Source organism: Eumetopias jubatus, unplaced genomic scaffold, assembly GCF_037043125.1.
Source record: "Eumetopias jubatus isolate StellerSeaLion01/CBP00866 unplaced genomic scaffold, mEumJub1_p1.0 scaffold_1, whole genome shotgun sequence".
Lineage (NCBI taxonomy): Eukaryota > Metazoa > Chordata > Mammalia > Carnivora > Otariidae > Eumetopias > Eumetopias jubatus.
In genome coordinates this window covers 82,573,377-82,597,313 of record NW_028274807.1, presented here as the reverse complement: position 1 = coordinate 82,597,313, position 23,937 = coordinate 82,573,377, and the positions used below count along the sequence as shown (strand labels likewise).

Genomic DNA, 23,937 nt, shown 5'->3' with positions numbered 1-23,937 from the left:
ACACAGTAAAAAGATCAGCAGTTGCCAGGTGAGGAAAGGATGAATAGGCAAAGCAGAGGACTTTTGGGGCAGTGAAAATTCTCTGTATGATGCTATAATGATGGATATGTGTTGTTATTATGTTTGTCCAAACCCACAGAATGTATAACATCAAGAGTAAACCCTAATGTAAACTTGAACTCTGGGTGATAATGATGTATCAATATAGGTACAACTGTAACAAATGTACCACTGTATGTTGACAGTGGAAAGGAGCTATGTATGTGTGGGGGCAGAAAATCTCTGTACCTCCTACTCAATTTTGCTGTAAACCTAAAACAGCTCAAAAAATAATGTCTACTAAAAATTTTTTTTAATCTGCAATAATTTTCCTATTGCCTTCAGATAAAATCTACACTTCTAGTTAAATGAACTTACTTGCAGTTCCTCAAAGGTGCTATGTCTCTCACCTCTGAGCAACTGAACTTGCTAATCTCGCCACAAAAGAGATGGTTTCTATTTTGAGGGGGGGGGCCTTGAAAACATATACTCATTCTTCAAGGCTCAAAAATTAATCATCTTTGCTTGCAGATCCTGCACTGGAGGAGATGCACACAGCTAACACTGTCTTTCTCACTCAACTATTACAGCTGGTTCGCTCTGGGCACAATGGCAACTCTTAAGGAAAATCTGATTGCACCAGCTGCAGAAAAAGAGGCAACCGCCCCAAACATAAGATCACTGCAATGGATGTTGGACAAGTTGGTATGGCATGTGCCATCAGCATTCTGGGAAAGTCCCTAGCTGATGAACTTGCCCGTGTGGATGTTTTAGACGATAAACTCAAAGGAGAAATGATCGATCTGCAACCTGGGAGCTTACTTCTTTAGACACCTAAAATTGTGGCAGATAAAGATTACTCTGCCAATTCTAAGATTGTGGTGGTGACTGCAGGAGTCTGCCAGCAAAAGGGAGAGAGCCGGCTCAATCTGGTTCAGAGGAATATTAATGTCTTCAAATTCATTATTCTGCAGGTAGTCAGGTACAGTACTGATTGTATCATAATTATGGTTTCCAACCCAGTGGATATTCTCACATACGTTACCTGGAAACTAAGTACGCAAGCACTGTGTGATTGGAAGTAGGTGTAATCTGTATTCTGCTAGATTTTGCAATCTTATGGCTGAAAAACTTGGCATTCATCCCAGCAGTTGCCATGGATGGATTTTGGGAGAATATGGCGACTCGAGTGTGGCTGTGTGGAGTGAATGTGGCAGGTATTTCTCTTCAGGAACTGAATCCAGAAATGGGAACAGACAATGACAGTGAAAACTGGAAGAAGTGCGTAAGATGGTGGTTGAAAGTGCCTATGAAGTCATCAAGCTAAAAGGATATACCAACTGGGCTACTGGATTAAGTGTGGCTGATCTCACTGAATCCATGTTGAAAAATCTATCCAGGAGTCATCCACTGTCAACAATGGTGAAGTTTTCCTGAGCCTTCCGTGTATCCTGAACACTCGGGGCTTAACCAATGTGCTCAACCAGAAGCTGAAGGATGATGAGTTTACCCAGCTCAAGAAAAGTGCAGATACCTTGAGGGACATCCAGAAAAGACCTAAAAGATCTATGACTTCTGGCTTCCAGGCTATAGAAATTTAAAACTACAATGTGATTAACTGTGAGCCTTTAGTTTTTCATCCATATACATGGATCACAGTTTGCTTTTATCTTCCCAAATATGGGAATCTGGGCTCACAGAATCAAAGCCCATGCTTGGTTTAATGCTTGCAATATGAGCCCTTGAACAAATAAAATTAACTATTGCAGTGTGGAAAAAAAAATTAATCATCTTTGTGAAGACTTTGCAAACTCACCCAGACAGACACAAGATGCTCCTGACTCTATGCTCACAGAGTAAGGAGTCAATAAATACTTTTGAATGAAAAAGGAATACTCAAAAAGACTTAAGTTATAATTAAGAGTTAAAATGCAGGGGCGCCTGGGTGGCTCAGCTGGTTAAGTCTCCGACTCTTGGTTTCAGCTCAGGTCATAATCTCAGGGTCCTGAGATAGAGTTCCACGTTGGGCTCTGCACACAGTGAGGAGTCTGCTTGAGATTCTCTCCCTCTGCCCCTTCCTACGCCCCCCACCCTGGCTTGCTCGTGTGCGTATACATGCCCTCTCTCTCTCTCCCTTCCTCAAATAAATAAATAAATAAAATCTTAAAAAAAAGAGCTGAAATGCCTAAGACTCTACAGGGATAAAACGGCAATTGCCACATGCATACGAAAAACTGCCCTTTAGATAGAAATGTCTGAGTGACAGAGAGAAGAGCCTAGCTAGAGAGAAGTGGTTTAAAATAGTAGGTTAGCCTCTTAAATCCCAACCCTACCACTAGTTAAGGAAACTTGGGTAAGTGAATTCACCTCTCTATAATTCAGTTTAAAATAAATATAACAGTACCTACTCTCACAGGGTTGCTCTAAGGATTCAATGAGTTAATAGACATAAAACATTTCGAACAGTGCCTGGTAAATAATATATGAGTCCTTACTATCACTATTTATTTTTAATAATTTCTTAAATTATTATTATAGATTCTGAAGCAGTATTGGAAAAGAGAGCAAATTCAACAAGAAGGTAACAAGTGGCAACAATAGTTAGAATAAATAGAAGGAAAATAGAGAAAAAGAGACAAGCAAATAACAGAATTGCCTAAAACTGATACTTGCAGAATGAATTCTTAAGCCCTATAGTAAAATTAAAAATGTGAGGTAATCCCACTGTCAAACAAAATCAACAAGGCAACATGGGATTTCATAAAAGGTGATGAACTGAGTGCTGAATGAACACAGAAATGAACTGAGACTGGATCCAAATACTGTCCCTAAGGGAAACAAAATGTTGCCAACTCACTAGGGAGGATGGAATGGTGACTAACAATCCTATTCCCAATGTCTTCATTTACTTAGAAATATCTTCATTTATCTTAGAAATACTTAGGAAAAAAAATGTTAGCACAACATAATATAAAAAAAATGCAGAATGTGGAGCCAGAAGATCTGAGACTGAGTCCCAGTTCTACCAACTCTAAAGTTACGTGACCTTAGTAAGTCAACCTCTCTACCCATGAATTTCTCCATCTTTATGATAAAGAGGATGATAGGTTTTTTACTTAGCACAAGTAGGATTACATAGATGAAAATACACCTTAAAAACACTCTATAAAATTATTTCTAAATATTAAAGTAAATGTCTAACATAATCTTAAAATTTTTTAAATCAACTGCACAGATATGAGATTCTAGCTGAACCACAGTTCACAAGAAAATAACCTATGATCTTTAGTCTAATAAAAGTTCAGGATGGTCCTAAAAATGGCATGGTTGCTGAAGAACAAATGTAATTTTTGGCCAAATAGAATGAACAGTCACAAAAAATAACAGACTCATGGCGTTCTACATTAAACAGCCTCCTTCTGGAGTATTATGTTCTGCTTTAAGAGCTCTATTTTGAGAGAATCTGAGAAATTGGAAATGTGCCTGGCAGGGGACAGTAACAGGAATAACAAAGGTCTTCTCAAATGAAGAACAGTTAAAATAATTGGAATGCTGACCTGGGGAAAAAAAAAAGAGAGAAGGGGGTAAGTGACAGCAGATTTAGATGGTCAGACTTCCTCCATGCTGCGGAAGAGGACAAATAAGAGCAGTGGTAGAAGTTAGCAAGACAAAGACGCTCACTTCACTAGGAAGAACTGTGTGATGAGAAGTAGGAGTATTCTGTGTTAAGAACAGACCACTTCCTAAAACAATGTGTGTCCAATCCCTGGATGTTCCAAAGTAAAAACTAAATGAGCATCAGCTATGGATGCTACTTTGGACAGGTTAGACAACTTATGAAATCCCTTTCAAATTTAAGATTCAGAAGGCTATCAGAAATGCCAGGTGACTGAAGCAGACAAGTGATAGTGGGAGCACCCTATCCTGGTGTCAAAGGAAATCAAGTTATAGAAAATGGGAAAATATGGAAAACACCAGCTTGCACTATAACTAGCAGAGCTATTTATAAATAAACCATAGTGCTGTCACCGTCACTTTGCCAATTTGTTTTGGGCCTCACCTCCTCTCCTATGATCTTCTAATTCTTGTCTGCCAAATACTGTAATTTAAGAGCCCTGTGCGCCCTTAAGAACGGCTGTCAAGAAAACGGTTTTCTTTTTAATTAAGTTCTTCAACTAAGCAAGTCATTACATTTCCTGACACCCAACACCAAGGCAAAACAAAAGGAGAAACTAGGATTTGTCTTCCTATTTTTTTTTCTTTTTTAAAAAATTAAGAATTTTTTAGTTTTAAAATTGAGCGAGAAGTACAGACAGTTCCCATATACCTCCCCATCTCCCCCCACCCCCCCACCCCCGTTTCCACTATCTTTAACATCTTACTTTAGGGTGGTATTTTTTTTTTTTTAAAGATTTTATTTATTTATTTGAGAGAGAGAGAGAGAATGAGAGATAGATAGCACGAGAGGGAAGAGGGTCAGAGGGAGAAGCAGACTTCCCTGCTGAGCAGGGAGCCCGATGTGGGACTCGATCCCGGGACTCCAGGATCATGACCTGAGCCGAAGGCAGTCGCTTAACCAACTGAGTAGGGTGGTATATTTCTTATAGCTGATGAGCCAATATGGATATACTATTATTAACTCAAGTCCATATTTTACATTAGGGCTCACTCTGGGCTGTACATTCTATGGGTTTTTTTAAAACAATTTTAAAATTGTGGTTAAATACACGTAACAAAATGTATCATCTTAACCATTTTTAATTGTACAGTTCAGTTAGTATTAGGTACATTCACACTGTTGTGCAACCAATTTCTAGAACTCTTTTCATCCTGCAAAACAGAAACTCTATATCCATTAAACAATATAATTTTAAGTTCAGTACTCTACATTAGATAATAAATTTTTAAATCTAATTCTGTACAATTTTTTGCAATTTTCCCTATCATCCAAAATTCCAGTTTACTATGTTATATGTCCATTATCTAATAAAAATTTAATTTTGCTTTATTTTCACCACATATAATAAAAACTAAGATTGACTATCAAAACCCAAAATATCATTAGTTTTTTGCTTCAGTAAAGGAAAGGGATATAACTAAAAAAACAGATTCAGCCCATTTAAATCAACATTTTATAGTCATAACATTTTGTTTAATCTTATCAAAATATTCTGGCACATTTCTAAACACAAAAAAAAGTTATTGTAGTGTATACAGATAAATTCAAAAATTTTAATCAGTTTTTATTTGTGGGAAGGAAGGAGGAAACTAGAAAAAAATAGCCCAGTTAACTGATGGCCACAGATAGTAGAGAAACTAACCCAATGTATCATCCATCCCAGCTTATTTTGCCTGCAAAATGAGGAATTTTACTGCAAGAAGAAAATCCAAACTAAACTGAAGAATCAGCTGGAAAGGAGGCTTCATTATTTCTAATGTTGCTTTACAGATATCTTGTATATCTTCAATCAGTTCAATCACGTCCAGTCACTCGGCAGGGCAAATCTCCAATACAAATGTTGTGCACTTACCCCCTCCTCACTAGCTTTCAACGACTTCCTCATCTGATCCCTATTCACATCATCCTTTCCTCAGTGTGTTTTCCCCTCTAACTTAAAATATAGAGAAGGATTAGTGCAAGAGGCCCCTATTAGCCTCTCCAACTACTATCTTCAAAATCAAAAGCAAACTCGCTTCCACTGGGTAAGTTATCTAACTTTCCTGTAGGCACATGAAGGTTTCCTCATCTGCAAAATCAGGAAAGAAAAATGGCTAGCACTCTATGACTATGTATCTGGCACATGGCAGGTGATGAATTATTGAATGAAAAATAGAGTAACTCATAAAACTGTTAAACATGAAATGAAGCAGTTTATGTACTTAGCACACTGCCAGGCACACAGTAAATGGAGGATATTGCCATCATCAAAATCTTCAGTGCATCCCTACTGCCCACAAATTCTAATTTAAACCTTTTCTGCCCTGTTTTTAAAGGAAGCCTGTGGTTGTCAAGCCTTACAATGTCTCACCAACTTAATTTCCAAATAAGCACTCCCACTAAAATCACATCAACGTTTTCTCTCTTCTACAAAGAAGCCAAGCTTATTTCTGAAGTTTCAGATATTCATTCAGAACTACCCTCTCAAGCACCTTTTATCTTCCCTTGTGGAGTCAAATACCATATCCTTCAGTTCATATCTCACCTTGCCCAGGAAGCATTTCCCAACCATTCCTGATTTTACTCTAAAACCCTCATACACATTTATTGTTATGTATTACGTATTACCGCCTTTTGTCAAATCTTTCTAGGTAAACTGTAAGTTACACTGTAGCTTTTACTTCCATATCCCCTAGCCATCCCCAGAGCAAGTGTATGGATATTACATACAGCACAAATTGATTGATCTAAACTATTAAGAGTGGAAGATTATGGACAGATTTCTGGATAAGATTATACTTGTTAATCCTCATTTTTATTCTTTCTTATAGCTTCCAAACTAATCATAGCCAAAAAGAATAGATTTCTTTGGCATTCTATGACTCAGAAATCTTACAATGCTATTTCTACAGACCCACAGTGAAATAACTTATGGTCCTATGATCCTACAATATCTTCTAGATAATAAATAAATATACACAAATACCTATACACATAAACAAGTAAATAAATGTACATATGTATGTCAGTGAAATTTTAACAACTATTTATTTTCTGTATTATAGTTCTTAAAAAAAAAATCAGAGGTTCAGATATGGCATTCAGGGTAACCTTATTATTCTACATGTATTTTCTGATTAACTAAAAGGTCCTCATTTTTTTTCAGTAACTGGTATTTTCATGATGACTTTATGCTCGAAACACAAAACTTTCAATTACAAAAGTGACACTGTCAATGTATTTTAATATATTTCAAACACCAATTAAAAAAATTCTTACCTAATCCTTTTTGTCCTGGATTCTTTGCAAAATTAAAAGTAAACTGGTAAAAATCCTTAAATCGTCCTGGTTCTTTCAATTCTTGTTCCATCTTGGGTATCTGGGCCTTTAGTTTTTCTATGCTGTCACATCTACATTGTAAAATTAAAGTTTATAAAAGATAAACTTTTTCACCATAAATTAAGGGACTTTGATAGCTTATATTTATTTCATAGAACTTTTAAAAAATCAGTTGAAATTTTATATTTTTACATTACATAAACAAGTATGGGGTTAGCTGGAGGAAGTAAAGGTCTGGAGTGTTAAATGTCAGAATTACCATTTTTAAAAGCAATGGAGTATTACTTTTAATTATGTAATTCATTGGACTATCAACACACCCAAATTGTAGAAGTCAGCCACAGTGAATACAATGTATAGTAATCACCATAACAATCACCAGTTTAAACAGCAGTAGATACTCCTTACCTGGTAACAAGTCACAAGTCTAGCCCTCAAACTGAAAGCATAGTCTCTTGCTTAGGCGAGAAAGCATTCCCCTTGAAAAGGTGTTGTTATACAAAGTATTATAATAATAAATATAAGCTGAACCCCCTACCATCTCTAACTGCTTTTCTCAAATCAGTATTTAAGCTTTTTCTACATCTGCAAAGCATTCAACTTCCAAGGAACCGAAAGGGTCTATGTACCCATCCTACTTTCCACATAATAGCCTGAAGGCAGAAATCCTCTTTTTTATAGATTCCACAAACTAGCATTCCGTTTTTCCTCTAATCATTTCTGCTTTTATTTCCCTTCTATGGTCTTCATAACACCTTCCAGCTCATTAGTTTGTAGATTGGAAGTTCATTACATTTTATATGAATTCAGTTTCAAATGAAAAAAAAGTAAGTTCTAGTGGAACCTGTCCTAGTACAGAAAATTCCAGCAAATTCAGGATAGGGCTGGCTTGGGAGCAGAACACAGTGTCTAGACCAGTTATTAATTTACTGCTCCTCAACTTTAAACTTACCCTTCTTTGTCCTACACTTTGAGACTATTTGCAGTCAACTACCAATCCTGAGGCTCTGTTTTTCTTACCAGCTGGCTCACTGTTAGGTTCTACCAATAGAGGGCGATGAGAGGCTGGAAGAGGAAGAAGGAACTTTCCCTCCTCTCCTAGTCTGTTTTCTGCAGAGAGCAAGGGTTTTTCAGTGCACTGGGAGGTCCCAGCAGTGTTCACCAAGGGTGACAACTCATATGGCCCGGCCCCAGGTGGCCTCCAGCCAGTTTCTTCTCTACCAGAGTGGCAAGCAAAAGCAAGCACCGCAGGCCCCGCGTTCCTGCCGCAGCCACACCCTCTCCTCGGAACTCCTCAATCTCAGCCTTGCAGGGATGTCTTTCATTTCTACGTTCCTTCCTTGCTCACTTCCCACGGCCACAAGGGTGATGGCAGCTTCCTGCATCTGCCACTTCTGTTATACTTAGAACTTTCTTTTACCTCTTTTACATAATACCACTTTTTAAATTTTCCCTGTTCAAATTACTGACATGGTTTTTGTGTCTTTTCTGGACCGACTGATTACAATGTCCCTCAGGCTCGAGAATCAGAATGCCTGGGTTCAAATTCTGGTTCTAACCCTACCTAATTCCATAATTTCTCTGTACCTCACTTTCTTCATCTCTGGGTGAACACTACTTCTCTCACAAAGTTGTTGTGTAGGTGAAATACTTACTTAGCACAGTTCCTGAAATAAAAATGAATGTTCAACAACTGTTAGCTATTATTACTTGTCACTCACTAAAAACAGAAAGGGCAGCAACCCGTTACCTATCCATAGACTGAACACTTTTTCATATTCTCATTAACTTCAGACAACTAGACGCCATAGGTAAAATCTCTACCCATGACTTTTTAACTTATTTATCTCATGACATTTAGCTAATCAGCAATTCAAGGTGTAAGTGGAACAAAAAGCAATTAGTAACTTCTAAGATTTTACATTCTAGGAGTTTGTTTATAAATTCAGAGTTCACAACCACACAGTGAGAAATAAACTAAAGCTCATTTCACTTATCCATGTTAAATATTAAGGCACAGTAATTTATTTTAATATTAATGAAACTTCCTTAGAGAATGATAAAAGCATAATGCAAGTGGAATAGGCTAAACTACACAGAAACCTTGACAAACCCAGAAAACTATGTAACATGGGAAGGAGCTAGCATACTAGCCCATTTCTATTTATACCAATGTTTGTAGGCTGGTAAATTTAAAAATTGACATTGACAAATTCAAAACACAATTCAGTTCCACAGTTAATTCTCATAGTAATGTACCTAATTTCCTGTGGTAAGTATATACTCACCCTAACTCTGTCATACCGTCCATGAACTCTTGTTTGGAAAACTCGCACTGTGTTGCTGCTCTGAACTTCCATGCAATGATCAACACACTGATGCTGGCGGGATCGAGTGCCAGGTCATCACAGAACTGCTGTATACCATCTATCCCAATTTTATTTTCATCTTGAGGATCTTTAAAAACAACAGTGCAATATTAAATTAGTGCCATACTTTATTATGCTATGCCTAAAACTGGAAAAAGTAATGCTCTAAATTCCATTAAAAAATGTTCACAACAGATCAGAAATATGAAATGGTAATACTCTAACATATTTTCCCACTATAACATTTAAAGCCACTTTGTCCCTGAAATGGCATTCTTGAGATGAACAGAAGGATATTGGGGGGGGGGGGGGAGATGGACACTTGATTTTTAAGTTTTATTTATTCATGTGAAAAATGTCCCATACTCATATACACTCAGAAAATCAGACATTCCTATATAGGAAAAAAGGATTTTTTCTGAACATATGAACAGAATTTCTTGTTTTCTTACAGCAAAGTTCATTTTATAATGGCAATCATTTCTTAGTATCAGAAAAACTATAACTCTGCAATTCAATCCCAATCTCAACAATATAAACATCTGTTGCTCAAATTAAAGAAAAAACCCAACTATCAATATATTTACTCATCAGATGGCAAAAATTTAAAGTAATGACAAATACAAGGAGAAAGAGGCACTCATACAGTGCATTGTTGTAGGTGGCTTGCTAACATCTCTAGAAATAAAAAACATGCATATCTTTTGGCTTCTGGGCATGAGTTAAGCATAAAATGTAATTCCACTTCAGGAAAAATTTTGAAAGAAACTGTATATATATTTCTGCATAAACATAAAAGATATGGACGGATCCACACCAGGCTATTAAATATTGGTTCCCTCAGGAGAATAAAGAGGGAGAAGCTATTAACTTCTTCTTTATTCATCTATTATATGTTGTTTAACATTTTTAAAGCATTACCTCATAGTTCTTTAAAGGTTGTTAAAATTATTACGCAGGTTTTCCTTAAATTAGTTCAGCTGAATTTTATGAAAATGGGGGGAAACAAATTCAGGCCCCCAGTCACTATTCTAAAACTGGATCTTGGGGGAAGAAAAAAGGGGGAGGATAAGGGAGGAAGAAATAAAGAGGCTAAGAAGAAATTTTAGTGAAAAGAGGGAAAGAATTCCTCTCAGATCTCCCGATAGTAATTCTAAGATCTACAGAGCTACGCTGGACACATTCACCCAATTTGTGTTCTATGTATGCCTGATTTCCCATAAGCATGTAACTGTGGAAAACCTGCTTCAAAATATTTAAAGTCACAAGCACTCACCTTTGTATCTATTGTATAGCTGTTCTAACTTCTTCCTGTCCAATGATCCTTTTACACTCTCTCGTATATAAAGTTCAGGATTTTGGAAAAAATTGTCTGTTGCAACATCTAACTTCCAGTCATTTTGAGACAGACAACTTACTGCTGTTTTTTCACTAGATTGTGTGAAGATCATAAACTGACGAACTTTATCCTTCTGCGATGATTTCAACTTGTTCTATTGAAACCAGAAAATAAATTGAAACTATGTAAAATCAGATGACTATATCTATATGGCTAACTAATCATTCTTAGCAATACTTTTTCCTCATAAAATATTAAAATATTTTAAGTCAAGACTTATTTTTGTTCTATTAATCAGAAGACAAATTTTTTAATGTAAAACACAAAATTTGGTATTATGTTACAGAAGAAATTAAAAGGTAAAGGAAATTCAACTACCCTGCATTTCTCCTAAAAGTGGATCCTGAGCACGTAACATAAAGGCTCTAGAAAGGGAAGTGCTTGACCAAGCACAAAGCTCTAAAGGGACGTGTAAGGAGTGGTGGTGAAGAAGTGACATTATCTAGGAAGCCAGAAGAGGCGATGACCCCAGGGAACAATGAGATTAACAGGTGTCAGTAGCAGTCTTAAAACCCATTATAAAGGATATAGGGTACAATTCTCCCAACCCCACCCCTTGTTTTCTTGCTATTTTACCAAATGTGAAAAAGAAATGAAATATGAGTACCCTACATATCTCCTGGTGGTGTTCAGAAACCAAGATAATTATTAATAGAATTTCCCCATATTTGCATTCAAATAGAAAGCAGTGCAATATGAACAAGTACCCTGGATCCTTCCAATGAAGGTAATTTTTAATAGAATTCTTCTTTTTTTCCCTTGAAAGAATCACCTCTTTCCCTTGGCCTGAGCCTAGCAGAGGCTCTCCCCAAACAGGCTCTCTGCTGTAATAACCTCTTCTTACTTGCCTTATGTTGACACAGATTCATTTCTCATCTGACCTGAACCCTGTGCAAAATAAAGCAGGGCAATTAGGCCCTCTACTCTCCCAGTAACAAAGACCATGTTCTCCCTCTCTTCCCATCCAACCTGGTCTCCTGTGCACAATTTTAGCCTCCCCACTATTATTCTTCCCCTTACCAAGTCCTAACACCATCTCTCAGCAAAGTACTTGGGTTCTTGCTGAGCTACTACTGCAAGGAGAAAAAAGCACATGAGTAGGGCACACATTAATAGACAGAAACGGTTCTGTGGATTAAGCAACACATCTGAGAACCCGAGCATCTTTGATCTAGCCCAAACTGACAGATCACAAACCTCAATCCCCTGACTGTACAGATGAGAAGACCCAGAAAGTTAAGGAATCTGTTCAAAAATCACCCAGGTTATTATTAGTAGAAATGGGACAAGAACAGAAAGATCTCATGAATCTGCGTCTTAGAAATGTTTCCACAAACCACACTGCATGCTGTATGTAGTTATAAGCCTTTTGAGATTTTCAAGAAAAAGACTACCAAAGATATAAATATTTCCCCACCTATTACAGAATAAAAATAAGAATATGCAAAATCAAATATGAAAACCAACCCTATCTCTTACAGTATGAAAAATGTTTATGCCCTGGAGTCTGATTTGTCAGCCACACTCTTCTCTCTCTGTAAATATGTTATTTTCTAGGATTACGGATTAAAATCTCAACCTCTGTTCTCCATTAAACTTGAGAAACTACAAATTCACTAACCTCGTGTTACCTCACTAAATAACTCTACCACCTCTGGAAACCAGATAACTCATATCACATTATACAACACATCTCTCAGATGTCTAGGATTCTTCCCTTTTGAAAAATAGCTCCTCAGATTTATTATTCACTTGCAACAAACCCACAAAGAAAGCAAATGCCAAGGAAGATACTGGTCTTATTTTAATATACTCTTTAAATGAAAGGAAGCCACCTTGATTTCAACCTGTATTACGAAATACTATTTTTAAATTAGTATACCTTTTTCCCTTGAGAGAGACAGTACACTGACATACATTTTAATTTTTCTTTGAAGAACAGAAGTATCTGATGGTCACTATGATCATCAGTGACCACTGTATAAGGTTGTAAAAAGTGTTGGGAGATTAATCTGAAGTATATACCAATTACAGGCTACATCCTGTAAATTACTTTTTAATTCAGCCTGAATTAACTTCTTTGTATTAACTTTTTCCCATTCCCCTAAAAGTTGGAGACAGAAAAACAATCAGCATTATTTGGGGTTTCATCATACAATATTACGTCCAGTGCTCTGTTCCCTGAAACTTGAATCATTTTTGTTGAAAAGAGGAAGGAAAAATATAGCTTAAGTCACTTATGCAAGCCAAAAGCACTGTTCAGTCTATAATGACTCTTGTCACAGTGCCAGAGATGAGAAAACTGGGGAGCAAAGATAAAAAATCATCTCACACAAATTAGTCACAAAATTATACAAATGAATAATTTAACTCTATTATTTTATTTGAAAAAAGTATATGTAATAAATAATGTCTATGTATATATAAATTAAACTATTTTAACTGGTTAAAGTTTCCAGTTATGCAGCATTATCAATATATTTTAAGGAAAAGGGCTGTAGCCACCCACGTCCAACACCATTAAGACTAATGAGTGAAACCTGGCACAGAATTGATAGGATGGGTTTCTGCTAGGCCAAGAATAAGCAATCCCATTCCTGCAAAGTCTGGTAAGTACCCTCCCCTTCTTGTACTTATACTGCACTCTTACCATTTTTCTGTCAGCTCTCTGTGCCTAGAATCAATCTTAACCACGTGCTCCCCTACTAGGGAGGATATACTCAACTCTGTAGTCTCAAAAGCTGTCCTAGAGCAAAGCTGGAGTGTACTACATAGAGTTGCCCCTTCCCCACGCCTCTAGGAGACCTCTAACACTCCCACCCTCTTTTCCCAGGCTACATGGGGACATCAGGCAAGGTTTTCTGATTTTAAGAGTATGGCATCAAAGGTTTAAATTTCTATCAACTGAAGGAAGAGAAAAAGGATATCTAGCCAGCAAAAAATTATTTACAGGGGATGAGAGGGTGGATAGAAAACTGAAGTAGAAGACAAAAACAGATGGATTTTCTCTATTTCTACTACAAATGCAGTGGGGATCTTCCTAAGAGCAAAAACATGTGACAACTACAATGATTCAGCACTCAAATAAGTATATGTCATTCACTTTCAGATTTTTTAGTTTGTTCCTTTTAAATAAATCCTATTTAAACTAAATCATTAAATAAGATCAGATAATACAATCTTCAGTACTCAAATGTGTGACAAATTTTCAAGTTAATTCAGCACTGAAATATGTAAAATGTATAAAATATAGAATATATTATTTTTAATTCTAGCAAAAAAGGGGGGGTACCAAAGGAAGGGGGAGAGAGGAAGAGTAGGGGAGTGAGAGGAAGGGAAAAAAGGAGAGAAGTGTTGTCTTTTGTAACAGAAAGCTAATTACAATTGTATATGGTCACCAAAGTTAGAGATACTATTATAATCTGGACAGTAAAAAAACTTATTTGTTCATCTTTCCAAAATAAAAAAATCTGGTCATCAACACGTATTGTTTAATACTTAAATCTAGAATATCTGCAATTTTTTTTCCACTCAAGAAATTTATGAATCACATTTAAAATAATAGTTTATGGGGCTCCTGGGTGGCTCAGTCAGTTAAGCGTCTCCCTTCAGCTCCAGTCATGATCAGGGTCCTGGGATCGGCTTCTTGATCAGTGGGGAGTCTGCTTCTCCCTCTGCCCCTCCCCCCATTCGTGCTTTCTCGCTCACTTTCAAATAAAATTGTTTTAAAAATTATATAAAAGTAAAATAGTTTATCTGAAAAAAATACTTTGGTTGTAGCCAAGTATCATAGAGTCAAGTACATTTTACCATTGAACCTATAAAGTCTATTGTGATAGAAGAATGGGGACTTAGAAAAGCTTGCGATGCCTGTGTGGCTCAGTTAGTTGAGCATCTGCCTTCAGCTCCGGTCATGATCCCAAGGTCCTGGGATCCAGTCCTGCGTTGGGCTCCCTGCTTCGTGGGGAGCCTGTTTCTCCCTCCCTCTCCCTCTGCCTACCGCTCCCCTGGCTTGTGCTCGCTCTCTGACAAATAAAATCTTAAAAAAAAAAAAAAGAATGGGGACTTAGGCTCTACACTAAAAATAATGATCATAATGTTAAAAAAATTCCTCTTAAGTATTTCCCTCAAGAAAAATAATGAATATGGAAAATTATTTCCTAGTCAACTAAGTCCTAATAATTCCAAATGGAAATAATTTCAATAGGCAATATTTTTTAAAGCAAAATATTAAAATTAAAGATACATTTACTTATTTATATTATTCTGAATTTTCATCTTCTCACCCTTAAGTTTCAAATTCAGTCTGAACTCCAAAAAAAAAAAAAAAAAAAACACTAAGGTCTTTGCACTTTTAAAGGAATTAATTTTCTAACTCAATTCTAATTCTCTCAGGATTTGATGAATCTAGCTCAAAAAAGGCCATGTTTTAAAAATCAAAACACTGGGCGCCTGGGTGGCTCAGTTGGTTAAGCAACTGCCTTCGGCTCAGGTCATGATCCTGGAGTCCCGGGATCGAGTCCCGCATCGGACTCCCTGCTCAGCAGGGAGTCTGCTTCTCCCTCTGACCCTCTTCCCTCTCATGCTCTCTCTCTCAAATAAATAAAATCTTTTAAAAAAAATCAAAACACTGTAATGATCACTCAATTCTCACTAAAAGCTCTGTACATTGATTCTCATGTGTTTACCATATGATTAACAGTTTAACTTTACCTGAAACTTTGAAGAGCTAGTTTAAGTCCAGAAAAATCATACTTTCCATATATGATACATAGTATCATATCACATACATATCATTCAGCAGAGAATATCCAAACGTTACCAATATACCAAACCACTCAGAGAGTCCGGGTAAGATTATAGGTCTGAAGCCAAAAGTGAGAAGAAAAACCAATTCAACTAATGAGACTACCCACTCCGAGAGAAGACTTTCACCCAGGGGCAAAGTTCAGCAGGAAAGTCAGCCTAAGAATCTAGGTAGAACCTAGAAATCCTCTACCACTCTACCTGCACAGAGAGATAGTATATGATTAGTGTAGATTCTCAAACCAGATTGGCAGGATTTTAATCCTACCTATGCCTCTTAATTGCTGTGTGACTTTGGGAAAATTACTTAATCTCTGTGTGCTTCAATTTCCTCATCTGTAAACAGGGTGTGAAGGTTACAGGAATTAATTCAGGTTAAACTCTTAGAACTGTACTTAGCACATAGTAAGGCCTCCTTTCAAGTCCATGAAGGAAAGAATACTCCAGAGGAAAAAAAAAGATTTTATGCAAATAGTAAAATAATCATAATCAGAAAACTAGCAGCTAACATTTGAGCTCCTACTGTGTGCCAACACTGTGCTAGGTATTTAATTATTAACAATCCTGCAAGGTGGTTATCATTGATTCCATTTTACCAATGAGAAAACCAAGCCCCAGAGCTCGATTTATCTAAAGATAGACGTATACAAAAAGTAGCAGAGCTAGGAATGAAACCCTGGTGCCTTGCTTCAGGGTATGCAGTCTTTCCATTTATTCCATATTGTCAAGCGAAAGAGAAAACAGGAAGGGCAAAAGTGCAACTACTGACTAATTATGTGTTAAAAGGGGGGGTGTGAGCAATATTTCTTCACCTATTTTTATGGAAAAGTTAAGTGATCAAGTGACCCTTCCCCAATCTCATGTAAACAATCTGCATTCTGACTAAAAATTACCCATTAAGCATTCCCTCACAACCTAAATAGAAGGCTAATTTAAGGATGGAACTTCCCTTTTAGGGTTTTTGGGAAGAAAAGGAGGGGAGAAGATGGAGATGGGTATTTTTTTAAGAAAAGTAATTCAACAGGAAGAAAAATGTGTGTACTGTCATGTCATAGTCTATTTTTAGAGCTGTCCACAATCTATAGCTTTAAATGTAGAGATGGAAAACGGGGGGGGGCGGGGTATTGAAAGTCAGGATTTCCTTTTCCAATGAGAAGGTTTGAAACCCAGAGAAAATACAAACACATGTGTAGGTTATACCCCCAAAATATAAGCAAATGTGTACAATTTCAAATATTAAGCAAAAAAAACCCACTCTATTATTTTAAATTATAATCTGTTTAGAATAATTATTTATGGTTAGGTCTGTGCCTCTTATCATTCTTCCATAAACCTCCTGTACTTTCAGTGATAAACTCTTCTTTAAGAGGTGTTGTACCAACACTAAATTGAATGTGGAATTATACTATACTATACAATTATTGTAGTCAATGTTTTAGAAATAGCAATTCACCTGAAAAAAATTATCACAGAAAGTATACTTGTAAGATTCAAACTGGTTTTCCATGTTTCTCAATTTTGTTTGGTTCGATATGATTTTCCTCATAGGTTTTAAAAAAGTATCCCAGGGATGCCTGGTTGGCTCAGTCAGCAGAGCACAAGACTCTTGACAGGGTTGTGTGTTCAAGCCCCACGGTGAGTGTGGAGCCTACTTAAAATTTAAAAAAATTTTTTAATATATTAAAAAAAGTATTCTGTTGATGGAAATTTAAAGGATTTTCTTCTCCTCGCCTTAAGAATTATTATTCAAAAGATGACTTCCACTGTAAACTGAATGTTTTGATTTCAGCAAGACTGTTCTATTAAAAACTTATTTTTGCTAATTCCTGATTATCTATAATAGGATAGAAATAACCTCCTTAAAATACTTGTGTTAGCCATCATATTTCAATTGATTCCCCCAAACTAGTTTTTGAACTTCTAACAAGCAGTCAAGTAGCTAATTTAAACTTGTTTCTCCTCTCCAGAAACATCTTCTCTAAAGAGATCTAGAATTAACAAAAACATCTTCTCTAAAGAAATCTAGAATTAACAAAAAGATTACTCAGGTGAAAACAAAACAAAAAAACAAAGAATTCAATGAGATTTTAAAAGTTTCATAGTTAAATAACTTACAATAATGACTAGCATTCAAAAGTCATGTGATATATGTTTTATAAAGAGAATAAGTGATCCTTGAAAAATAAAATCTCCTAATTCTAAGATCTGGTATCTATTCAAATCCTAAATCCAAAAATATTAGAACCCTATGAATAATAAATAAGCACTCTAAATGTTTACTGAGATGAAAATATCCTAATATAACAAAGATATGGGCCATGAACTTCAGCAATTTATCTTCAGCAACACCATGTTCAGTGTTGAAGGATTCAAAAGTGTAATGCAATAGAATTCTTTAGAAAAGAACCCTTTAAAAGTAAATCTCTCTTAAAATTTTACAACGCAAACAAGCAGCCTAATCACCATTAGTGATTAGGTACTAATTATATAAAAGGGATTCAACAAAGTGATGAAAAATGCTTTAGTGGCATTTCTCTCTTCTGTTTTTGCTTTTTCTTAGGTGGGGTGCGTACACCTAAAATAACTAGGTAAACTAGATAGTCAGCAGGTTATTCAAGAGCTTATTTGTGTCCACAAAGCAACTGAATCCTATTTGGAACTATTTCTCGTCATCAAATGTCATGGCTAATACTATCAAAACTTGAACACCCCACGCTGAAATTTAAAAAGGAGCTTTCTCACAGATTTTCATTATGCTTGACCCCAACCTATAAGACCATAATGGAAACAGCAACTTGACCCAAATGAGCTCAGCTTTTTTTAAGCTTAAAACAAAACAAAACACCACCAGGAGAGTTAATTTTACTTTCAACTTTTTACTGTATGTACCAAAAGAGTTTTAATTTTTCAGTTACTTAAATGTTTACATTAGATCATTTGATACAGAAACAACTAGGTCACTAGGAAATATGATAAGGAAGAAACAAGAGTGAAACTAATCAAAAATTCCACACCTATACTGAAAGAGCATTTGCCGGTTTAAAAAAAGGGGAGGGGAGGGCACAGATAGTGTTAATCAGAGACCAGGCTTCTAAGCCATGCTCTGCCACATACCAGTTCTTTAACCTTGGTCAAATCATTTAGAACCACTAAAATCTCCATTTCCAGGTATGTTAAAAGGACGTAGCAATACCCATCTCAAGACTAAAAATTAATAACAGTTGTAAATTTGTCTGACTAGCAGACAGTATGTTCTCAATAAATGTTAATGTCCTTCTTTCTCCCCAGAGGCCCAACTTTCTGCATATAGCTATTAAACTATGTACAAACTACTAGAACATATTCAAAAGCAAATCTATAGAAGAGGTTTTGTTGTTTTTATTAACTAGCATGGTTAGGTAAACTCAATGGTCAACTAGGTTTTTACTGAATACTAGTCATCTTAAACAGACTTGAAAACCCTATACACAGAAGCTGCAAGGTAAAAAAAAATTACAGTAAGGGTTTTGTTTTTAAAAACTGCTTTAAAAAATAATTGCCTATAATATTGTTATTGGACACTAGAGACAAACAGAAACAGAGTCTATCATATCACTCAGAGTCCTTCAGTGGCTTCCCATTTCTCTTGGAATAAAAAACCCAATATCCTTACAATGCCCACCCACACCTACCCATCTCTACTCCTTACCACTCAGACCTCATCAGCTCTAATGCCCAAATACCACGTGCCCCCATACACCCTGCTCCAGCCACACTGGTCTTACCACATTTCTGCATGGCTTAATCCTTCATCTCTTAGTCTCCTCAAAACTCACCTCATCAGTGGTGTAGACACCATTTTGCAAATCCACTACCACTGTGCCCCCACCTCTCCCCCCAATATCCCTCTTTAACAGTTTTCTCCCATTGCACTTAACACCTTCTAACATGGAAGAAAAATATATACTATGTTTATTATTTGTGTCTCCCTACTAAAATGTAGCCCTTACAAGAGGAGGGATTTTCATTTTTTCAGTGAAACATAAAAAATACACACACATATACACACACATTCCCGGTGCCCAGAACAGTGCTTGGCACAAAGTGTTTTAATAAATGATTACTGAAATGAATTAAGGCCCTCCTTTAATTTACTTGTGGATATGCAAAAGACTGTGAAATAAGTTCTAAAGAGACAAACAGGACTACATTCATTTGGACTTATAAACTCTATTTGTTGAAAGTACAATCTTAAATTTCGAAGTCCACACATTTTTTTAAAAAGCCATTAAGGGCGCCTGGGTGGCTCAGTTGGTTGGGCAACTGCCTTTGGCTCAGGTCATGATCCTGGAGTCCCAGGATCGAGTCCCACATCGGGCTCCCTGCTCAGCGGGGAGTCTGCTTCTCCCTCTGACTCTCCTCCCTCTCATGCTCTCATTCTCTCGCTCTCAAATAAATAAATAAATAAAATCTTTAAAAAAAAAAAAAGCCATTAAAAGCACTGTAATTAACATCATTAGTCATCCATCTGAAATTTGTTATTTAACATATTCATTAATAACACATGGATTTTCCTCTACTTAAATGAATAATGTAATTTAATATCAAATCCAATTTTCAACAATTTCTCTAGATCCCATGTGAGTTAAGAGATAACATGTACCACAAATACTGGCGGAAATAGTAAACCAGGAGAAAAAGTTTCAGTTCTGCAACAAGTAATTTTGCAAATCTTAACCTCAAAACCTCCTTGATCCTCAATTTCTTCTCCTGTAAAAGGGAGGAGGAGTAAAACAGATGATCTCTGGAACCATTTCTGGTCTAAAAATCCTATGCCATGCATCTATAAAAATTTAGTAGGTTACCTGATACATACTCCTTACACATCTATTAGATGAAATTAGTCAAAATTTTTATATGAATAGAACTTTAGAAATCAAATTCAATCCTGTCATCTTACAAATAAGAAACCCCAGAAATTTTGAATACTTTTTAAAGATTTTCAGAAATTAACATAATACTGTCTAGTTTGGGAGTTATTTTTGGTCCGTGTATGTGTCAGGCAGGGCTAACTGAACATTTTTTTCTACAAAATATTTCAGATATCCTATCATTTAAGCCTACCCTAGAATTAACAATAACATGTCTTCTAGAAATAGCCTAAGCTACACATACTGAGAACTATTAGCCCAAAAATTATATCAAGAAACAATTATAATTTAAATTTATGATGAAAAACTTAACTAGAAAAATCTTACGGCCTAACTTCTATGAGAGTGCGTGGTGATTTATAGTTTCTAAACTAAGAGCATACCAAGACAATTCTAGTGACATGATCTGAGTTCAGCCACAGAAAGTGTTTTAAATTAGTGATATGTTGCCACTACTGGTATCATTAGATGAGTTATGGCTAAGTTCCAAAACTAGCTAATTTAATATTAACAAAAGGACAGAAGCTTACAAGCTCCAATCCAAGCTGAACTCTTGCATGAACCACATGAATCCTGAATTCCTGAGCAGGTGATGAGCATTATGAAGAGCCTGGTTTCTAGAGGATGTTGCTGAATTACAGACTATTATGAACAGAACACATTTCAGTCTCACAGAGTGTTTACCAGGGAATTACATTTCATTACTTCAAACTTACTGTTTATCTACATGCCAAGAGTCTGAAAACTTTAGTAGTGCCTATGACCCTCAAAAAATACTTTTAAAAATTTAGAAAATGTTTAGACGCCATAGTAGATCTTTGAATACTGCAATGTCAATCCAAACATTAACCTGTACTTTATGGCAAAGTTTTCTTACAAGTACAAATGACAAATTTTCATGAAACTTACCATGGAATATATGACAAACCGAACCACATATCCATACATGACACCAAAATTCTGCCAAGTTAGAGGCTGGAGCTAGATAAGTGTTATTCAGCAGAAATAAGCCCAACTAAAAACAAAGATACTGGGGCATTCCCTTAACACAGACACACACACACACACACACCCTCCTCAAAGAGGCCTTTATATTCCCCATGAGCAAAAGGACAACAATATCATTTTTACTGTCTATTCATACAGTAACCTGCATGGAATTCAACTCATGCTCAAACTATAATGCCAAATACCACTTCTGGAAAAAAGAGAACTCGAAAGAGTCAGGTACAAGATTACCAAAATGTAAACAGATAACTTGACTACCACTTCTTCAAGCTGGTAAGACTTTTTCCCCCGCCCCGAACAAAAAAGAGGGAAATAACTTGACAAACTGTTTTTTAAAAATCACAAATGGTCTTTAACTGGCATAATAAAGCAATTACTCCTCCCATCCCAAGAAAATTAAACATGTGCTCAAAAGGTAGCAAGTCTGTTTCTCCTAATTTTATGAAATGAGAACAGGTTGCACTTCCGTACTCCCCGCCCCCCACCACGTCCCCCAAGCTCAGCGGTTTCCCATGTTCTCGGCGGAGAGGCGACTATAACCTCCACCAACTGGCCAGTTAAACTCTCATTTTCCAAAAGCATGGGACGCAACAAGAGGTGATGGAGAAAGGAAAAGGGCTAATACCCCGCCCCAAGCGAAACTGCCTGGAGACTTGAGGGGTGTTGGAGCCGGGAGCGGAGGAGGGAGAGGAGCGCCGGGAAAGTCTTTCCTTCTCGCCGGCGGGGCGGAGGGGGAAGCCCCGGCTCCGGGGCGGGGGGAGGCTCCTCACCCGGAACCCCGGAGCCCGGTCCCCGGCCAGACACAATGGAGCCGGCGAGGGGGCCCGGCCAGGGTAGGGCCGTTGCCCCATCCCCTCCCCCCGCCCCAACGCCTCCCCCACCCGCGCCGGGCCCGGCGAGGGGCACCGTGGACCGCGCCCCGCGCCCCAAACTCCCCGGGGCTCCCGACTAGGCCCAGCTCCGCTCCGCCTCCTCGGCTCTCGCGTAGCGGCGGCGCCCGGGCGGGAAGGGGCGAAGGAGGAAGGGAGAGGAGGGGAGGAGAGCCCCTCCGGGGAGCGGACGGAGGCCGTGGGCCGAGGCTCGGGGCGGCGGGGTCGCCACAGGGCGGAGGGCGGCGGGGCGGGGGTGCGCAGCTGCGCCGGCCCCCAGCCGGCGGGGCGGGCGGGCGGGCGGCCGCAGTGCCTCACCATGTTGGTGTCCTCCAGGCCTCTCCCCTCCTCCTCCGGCTCCGCAGCGAATGGACGGCGGCGGCGGCGGCGGCTCCTCTCACGGGCTTGCCGGGCTCCCGCTCATGCGCAGTGCGGGCGGCCCCGGCGCGGCCCGAGGAGGCAGCCCCGGGCCTCGGGGAGGCGGAGGGACTGGGGAGGGCGTCCGGCACCCGCGCGGGGCTTCCCCTGGGCGCGGGGTCCCCCAGGGCGGGGGGCGCGGGCGGGGGAGGAGGGGGGGCGACGCACGCCCTCCGCTTGCCGACATCCTCCCGCCGCGCCTGGCGGTCTCCGGCGGGGTGGGGGGCCGGGGGACACCCACCTCCGCTTCCTACGCACTCCTTCCGCCGTCGGACGGTGCGGGCCGTGTCTACACCGTTTCGAGGAGAGGACGAGCGGTGGCCAATAACTTGAGCAGCCGAGGGAGACTGGAAGGGATAGGGCTGAGGCGCTAGATCCATCCCAAACCACCCCTCCCCATCAATACAAAAAAAAAAAAAAAGTGAAAACACCTCCACCCTGTATTTCCTTTTTTGCCTCCCCCCCCAGTTACCATATCCAGACTGCATCAGGTCCCCTGTGTGGACATACCAGAGGAGACCTTAGTCTAGCCACGTGGGAGCCGTAACGTCCTTTAGCATGGCACAGATTCTTCCCGAACCTAAGTGTCCGCTGGGAGACCAGTGTGGTGGCCTTGGAGTTCTTGGCCAGGAGTCCTGAGGAGTCAAGGCCCAGCGCATCCAACGAGTGGCAAAAGTTGCAGTATCAACACCTACTGCTTGCTCTAAATACCCCTCAGTTCAACCTTACTAGGATAAGTTTTGGGAAGTAACTGTGGAAGTTTTGTTTTTTTGTTGTTTTGCGCTGATGGTTGACGTCATGCCAGGTGCACTGTAGAGGCTTGACCTATTCTTGGTTCTAAGTCCGGTGAGGCTGAGGATACCAGGATTCTGAGCTAGGGTTCAACTTGACAAGAATGTGCTTACAGGGAGCTCAAAACACTGTTTGGAGTGTGGTCCCTGCCCTTAAGAAATTGAGTATCCCGTTGGAGAGATGAGACACTTACATACATGAAGGAAATAAGAAAACAGGTGATGAAGCAAACCTAATCAGAAAAATCACATCTAAGACAGAGCCAAGAGTCTGGATGTGTTCCAGAACAGAACCAACTTGAAACAACCTGTTAACACCATCCTCACCAACA

General features: G+C 38.4%; 1 protein-coding gene across 3 annotated transcripts in view; it reads right to left on the bottom strand.

Moving 5' to 3' along the window:
• The window catches only part of DCUN1D1 (defective in cullin neddylation 1 domain containing 1), a 31,479-nt gene extending 8,337 nt beyond the window's left edge, over nucleotides 1-23,142 (bottom strand). Inside the window, exons 1-4 of one of the 3 annotated variants that reach the window (XM_028101018.2) lie at nucleotides 23,056-23,142; nucleotides 10,682-10,898; nucleotides 9,325-9,493; nucleotides 6,977-7,107 (exon numbers count right to left, since the gene is read on the bottom strand). In XM_028101018.2, the coding sequence (XP_027956819.1) occupies nucleotides 6,977-7,107; nucleotides 9,325-9,493; nucleotides 10,682-10,856 (475 nt within the window). In that variant the 5' untranslated portion in view covers nucleotides 10,857-10,898; nucleotides 23,056-23,142. Of the gene's footprint in view, nucleotides 1-6,976; nucleotides 7,108-9,324; nucleotides 9,494-10,681; nucleotides 10,899-21,429; nucleotides 22,236-22,715; nucleotides 22,830-23,055 lie in introns of those variants that run through there. The other 2 variants (XM_028101017.2, XM_028101016.2) reach the window with 2 other exon arrangements.
• Nucleotides 23,143-23,937: the final 795 nt, after the last annotated feature.